Source organism: Acyrthosiphon pisum, chromosome A2 (genome assembly GCF_005508785.2).
Source record: "Acyrthosiphon pisum isolate AL4f chromosome A2, pea_aphid_22Mar2018_4r6ur, whole genome shotgun sequence".
NCBI lineage: Eukaryota > Metazoa > Arthropoda > Insecta > Hemiptera > Aphididae > Acyrthosiphon > Acyrthosiphon pisum.
This window is the reverse complement of record NC_042495.1, coordinates 28,715,805-28,722,422: the sequence shown is the minus strand read 5'-3', so window position 1 is coordinate 28,722,422 and position 6,618 is coordinate 28,715,805. Positions and strand designations below refer to the sequence as shown.

Genomic DNA, 6,618 nt, shown 5'->3' with positions numbered 1-6,618 from the left:
TATCACCAAATCACACTCTTTTTGACATCTTTAAACTTTCTAGTTTTAACCGAAAATCAACATGGTACAGGAGTGACTTGTTAAATTTTCGTGAAGTCAGCAGTCAATCTCAGCGAGTTACACCACCATACATAGTGTATATTATATTATTATTTCAGAAACAGTGTATGAATAAAATCTGTTACTATAATATGTCTGTATGAATAAATTGTGGAGCACGAATTCATTTGTTTAAGGTGCCCGGTGCCAATGCCATTTTGTCCTCAAAACATACACTATGCGGGAAGAAGGTTACCTTGTAGAATCAACCAAATTTCAGAATTTTTTTTTTAATTGCTAGAGGGAAATATTCTATAGCTCGCATCAATCTCTGTTTTTCAATATTTTATTCTCAAACTTCTTTTTTTAGATAAAAAAATAGTTATCAAAATCCAATCATACTACAAAGTCTAAGAGTTATTCCCATGAAGTATTTTTTTCGATAATACACACCCTATTACCCTCCCCCAAAAAATTGGTATCAGGTAGTAAATTAGTGAAAAAGTATTATAATTGAGCGAGTATCTAATTTAATTTTCAAATTTTATAGAATTGCAGAACATTTGAAACACTGGAACTGATACACTTAAGGAAAAATATTATGACAAGGCGATAACAGATTAATATTGTTTTTAACTCGCATAAATATGCAAATTTCAATGAAATAACTACAATTTATATTACTACTTTAAAATATATTGTCTTCGTGTAAAATACATTACCGTATAGTTATACGTAGGTAGTTCTTCATTAATCGGAATTTCTGTTGGCAGAATATTAACACAACACGTTTCCATGTTATTTGATGAAATTTCTTCCACGTTTATAATGAACATTGTCAATACACCGTTGAATATCCATGGAACATCCCACTGGAGAGCTATTGTGGTGCTACCAATTTCGGTCGTTTTTAAATTCATTGGAGAATCAGGTACTATATTTTGTTCGATAAACAAATAATCAAAAAAATATTACAAGTAGATCGGCAGTTATAGTAGTTAATTTAGTTAGTCTTAGTACTTTACTATTATATAGTAGTTAACATTATTACATAATATTATTATATACCTTTTTGATATTTTATTTTAATTTTAAGTCTAGGTATGTACACTATAATTGGTATAAAGTTATTTCGTAGGTAGGTACTTACGTCCATCGATGCTGTTAAAAGAAATAGACGAAACTTTACCACCTTCAGGATAATCTATTGACTTTGGCCTTATCTAATATAAAAGCAAGTACATCTCGTATAAATATAAATAATTTTGTTAAAAGGATATAATTTGTCTTCTCTATCTAACCCTTGCGAACATAGATGAAATACATTCAGGTAAACTATTATGCTGTTATTGTTCAGTAGGTAATCTTGAAGTAAAATAGAGGATATTTTTGAGGGCACCTACATATGAGTTATATGACCTATCAGTTTTAAAATATATTATTATTTGACTTTATATTTGCCTTTAAAAATAAATGTTGTACTTGAATTTAAATGGATATTATGCCGTTTTGAGACAATATTTATCCAAATAAATAAAATATCATAGCCTCAAAGTTATTATTCTCTATAAATTTGTTTTAAATGATATAACTTTAAGCTAATTCAAATATACAAAAACAAAATGATTTTATAAGAATACGTATTGTCTGTGTTGCGGTTGAGCCAGGGAGAAAATACAAATATAGCATTCTCAAAGTTAAGTAACTGAATATCGTGTGTATGTATACACTAATACGTGGCTAGAGGTAAAACTTTATCCACGGTAATACTTACTTTAAACGTGTAGTTATTGCTTGGACTCAAATTATAAAATGTATGGCAATAGTATTCTGGCCACGCCGAGCATTTCTGCGGTGGTATGACGGAAACGTTTTTCGTGTTTATTAAAGGATTCTCATTAAACGAAACTATAAATCCGTCTATATTTGTATCTTGTGAATAACTCCAGCGAAGTCCTACCATACGATTCTTTAGACTCTTTTTATAAACCACTAAATCTTCTACTGGTTTTAAATCTAGAAATGTGTAAAGTAAAAACAAACGTAAGTTTTATTAACATAATATGTATACATTCAAACAGTTATATAATTTGAGTCTACTCACTTTCAAATTTAGTCTTGAAATTGATGAGTAGAAATGATCTGGGTTATAACCAAAGTGTGTTTTTATAAATATTTTCAGTTCATAAGCTGTGTTTGATTTAAGCTCATTAATGCTAATGTAATTATTTTTCGTTTCCCTTATTTGTAAAATGCCATCAACCTTATCCTACAAATATTATATATTTGATATGGTATGTATTACAAAAAATGATATTTTTTATTAACAGAAGTTACCTTTAATTCTATATAGAATTGAGACAAAAATCCATTTAGTTTTGAGCAATTTTCGGGATCAAATTTCCATTGAACAAATATAGAGTTATTAGTGATACACATTGGATGATCAGGATCTAAGATTGGTTCAGTTTTTGGATCTAATAAGAAAATATTTTTAAAAATAAAAATAATATATTCAACTATGCTTTGGTGTATTTTTACTTGATGCTGGTGTTAATGCATGAATCATATTTTCTTGTTGAGTATTTTTTTTGGCTTTGACGTGAACCGAAACTTGTATACTATATTGGGAGTTCGGCACTGTATCGAAAATTTCATAGTCGGTTCGATTAAAAATTGATATTGACGTCCAATTTTGTTCTACTTCTCTTAAGGAACAGCTGAGAATTCGTTTCAGCTAAATTCAAAATTTAATTTTTGGAAAAATATATGCATAATTCTAATTAAGACACCTAGCGGATTTTTTTATTGATTTTTTCAAAATGTTTTTTTAGCATTTTATATTATAATAATGTAAAAATAAATAAGTCAGAAGTACTTCGTTCGGAAGGTATCATTAAAAATCTTCTAAAAGTACAGTTTTTCAAAATGTAAATTTTTTAAAAAATAATACACATTATTAAATAATATTTTTATTTCCAAATGCATGATTTGTTAAGACTCAATCGATTTGTATAATCAATACATCATTTTTAAGGTTTTGAACTCAATTAAAAATAAATATAAAATGACCTTTAAATACCTGCAGAATATCAATATTCCATATTATTATTATTTTTTTTAATTATGTAGAATTTTCAAGTACTTTTTTGTTAGTTATATAATATTTTAGTTGCTTATAAAATTACGTTATTACTGGCCACGGTACGATATGTCTGTAGGACCTCGAGTTTGATGAGCAGAATTGGTAGAGTTAGGGATGACTAATTGTGTTACTGTTAAAGTTCTAAAGGATCTCGAGGGCTGCGACTTGGACTGTTATAAATGTGTTTTAACTTTTAATGTATATAACACTTACACTTAGTCAAATAGACTATTCTGATCTATTTTCGGCTATTTTTCGAACACATTTTTAATTAATTTTGAAAGAAAATGTTATTTTTGAAAGTAAAAGTATAAAAAATTGTAAGTTGAGTATAACAGATAAGTTTTGATCTTACAAATGATTTAAGCATGCAAATTAAAAGCACATTTTGAAAATAAAAAATTATAAAACATTTAATTCTTGGTATTATTTTTTATGAAGTTTTTCACACTAGTTTTTCTCGCTAGGTTACTAAGCTAGAAGCATTCCATTATAATATGTATATAGGTGTATAGGCAATTAATAGGTATTTGAATTACATATAATGGATCTGAACAGTAAGTTCATTTGAATGAATAGTTTAGAGGTACTTATAATTATTATTATGCAGATAATATAATTACTAATTAAATTGTTATACGTGTTGTGCTGAATAAAATTACTTTATATTTGATGATTGATGTTATTGGCTCTTCGACTGGAGTGTATTTTTGATGAGAATTTACCAATATCCAGTTTACTTTGATTTTTCCATTTTCATATTTAGTGGAAATATTTTTTATTTGAACGTCATTTTCTATAATATTAAGAAAATAGGTACAATTATCTTATTTAATGGACGATATTAGAATTAATCATATACGTGTAAGATATTAGGTATTTCATTCTTGTATATAGGTATTTAGAATTAGAAGTACCTACATTTTTTCTTAGCAATATTTATAAGTATTAAATATGTATACTAGTTCATTAAGTTTTTGAGAGTTCAAGATACAATATTAGGTATAAAGTCGTCAGTGTGACCTAAAGTCCAAATTTATATTAATTAGTTGTTATGATGCAATTTTTAATAGTTTTATTTTTTGATAACTTATTGTTCTTGTTTCTGTTTGCCGGTACGCAACTAGCCCAATTCTTGGCAAGCACACTTTTGCCATCATGCTCTTGGAGTCGACTCGCGTTTCAGCTGACTTAATTGGTTCTATTTCGGTTCTATAATTCTTCGTCACTTCTGACAAAGTGGAAAATAACGTTGGTGGCACATGTTTTTTTGGTAAATGTTGTCGAGATCATCATGCATTCGCATTGTTCATAAAAAATTGCACAGTTCTAAGATTTCTTTGATTTATTCTTTGAGACTTGTGTTTGTGTTGTAAATTTGTTACTGGTCAATATTTTGTTTGTAAATCACACTGTGATATTCACACCTGTTCATTTTTATACTATTAAATCGTACTAACGGATCCCGGCACCACGCACACCGTAGCGATATTTGGGTAAGTGGTACAACACATATTTGTCATTTTTTTAACTATTAGGTACACAATTTGTAATGGGTTACCATTCTGGTCAATATTATTAGTATTATTTGTAAAAATCCTAATTCCTGACTACCAATGTTTATGTGTAAGAGCATGGCAAACCCAGCTCTTTGAATTATTAATATTTAATAAATCAATCATCTGGTTTAAATTATTATTATTATTGTCTTTAGAATTATTTTATATTAGAAGTGGGCTGAACTTTTTAATCCTATGTCGATCAGAACACGAACCGAACAATTCAATGTGATGTCGACATCGAAGTGAACTTTTAAATCATACATAAACCGAACATTTCGTTCAACATCAAATAACAATATTACCATTTCATTAATGAACTGAAATCAAATTAAACTTTTGAATTAAATGTCAAATCAAACTTTATAGTTTTATGTCAAACCTATCATTCGCGACCCCCAGGTTGATAACCACTGATATAGGCAGAAAGTTCAAGAATAATATTAAATTAAAACAATAATATTTTAAATAAAAATAAATAAATATTTACTTGTCATAAGAGTACTGATTGAATATAGAGGCGAGGATGGCAACGTCCCATTACTTGTCGAAGGAGTTAATTTTATGTTATATTTAACGCCCAGAAGAAGATTATCCAAAACGTGACCACTATCTGTACTTGATACTATTTCTTTTACAAGAAATTTTTTATTTTGTGCTTGATTTGAAACTAACGTCAAAACATATTTCGTGATATTGCATTCTAGTCGATTTGAGATACTCTGTACATTTAAAAAAATAATAATAAGTCTATTAAACATTTACGAATAATAACTTATATAGGATGTGCAAGTGTTAAAATTCCTAATTGGTTAACTTTATTGAAGCATATATTTTGAACATACAAATTGATGAAGTATATAGTTGAAAGTGAATAAAAAATAATAATTTTTACAGATTCAAAATTAACTATACATATTTTCTTTGTAATAATACTTACTATGTTCCATGTTATGTTGATGCTCTGTATTCCACTCATTAATTGTATGTTATAATCAGTAATTTGTGGCTCTAAAAAAAAATGTATTAGATATTTTCAATGACGTAAACAGGAAATTTCACTGTGGTAGGGGGGGGGGCGATATATATTTATTATTTCTAAGATACATCACAGGGTAGTGCCCACCGTACTTATATTATTGTCTCACCCCATGCACACCGTTGCCCGGCAACTAATAATTATTATTATAATAACTTCAAAACCCATAGCAACCATTTATAAACAAAAATTTCCTTCAGAAATCTCCAAATCCCTGTTTGAGTACCTCCCAGAGTTGGTTGCCTTGGTAATATGGAGACACACCTAGACAGACAACCTCGCGGGGTTGGTTGCTATGGTATTATGGACACCCACACAGACAGACAGACAGACAGACATACATTCATTATAGACTCTGAGCGAAGTGAGTAAGCCAGTGGTTTTACAATGGGGTTTTTTTTCTTGTATACACAATTTTTAGGTTAGGTTAGGTTTGATACATCCCTCATAAATTTAGAAATGTATGAAAATATATGAATATTGAATATAGGTAAATAGTTGTAAATAGTTGTTATAATTGTAATTGTGTTGTGATCTTTATGTGTGTAGTCAATAATCATTTCTAATCTTCTATAAATGAATACGTTTAAAAAAAAAACAATTTTCACAATTTCCTTGAATTAATTAAATTGAAAAATTTCAAGTGAAATATTTCAAATTCAGAACCCTAATATAACAATATATAGTTAACAAACGTATATATACATATATCATTGAAAACTAAAATGTTATTTTCATTTCAAATGATGTTAGGTATATAACTTTTTGGTTTGTTAAATTAAATTCGACGTTTTATTGTTAATAGGTTATTAATGTTTAGTAAGGTACTTACGCAT

General features: G+C 28.1%; 2 protein-coding genes across 7 annotated transcripts in view; both read right to left on the bottom strand.

Annotated features, from left to right (window-relative positions):
- LOC100572974 overlaps window positions 1-6,618 on the bottom strand; it is a 57,267-nt gene that overhangs the window by 16,700 nt on the left and 33,949 nt on the right. The window lies entirely within an intron of this gene.
- The window catches only part of LOC100160785, a 29,268-nt gene that overhangs the window by 3,132 nt on the left and 19,518 nt on the right, over window positions 1-6,618 (bottom strand). The window contains exons 2-8 of one of the 4 annotated variants that reach the window (XM_029489476.1): window positions 5,684-5,754; window positions 5,234-5,465; window positions 3,847-3,980; window positions 2,581-2,776; window positions 2,377-2,516; window positions 2,144-2,308; window positions 1,918-2,055 (exon numbers count right to left, since the gene is read on the bottom strand). In XM_029489476.1, the coding sequence (XP_029345336.1) occupies window positions 2,050-2,055; window positions 2,144-2,308; window positions 2,377-2,516; window positions 2,581-2,776; window positions 3,847-3,980; window positions 5,234-5,465; window positions 5,684-5,754 (944 nt within the window). In that variant the 3' untranslated portion in view covers window positions 1,918-2,049. Of the gene's footprint in view, window positions 1-761; window positions 974-1,189; window positions 1,263-1,813; window positions 2,056-2,143; window positions 2,309-2,376; window positions 2,517-2,580; window positions 2,777-3,846; window positions 3,981-5,233; window positions 5,466-5,683; window positions 5,755-6,618 lie in introns of those variants that run through there. The other 3 variants (XM_029489475.1, XM_029489474.1, XM_029489473.1) reach the window with 3 other exon arrangements.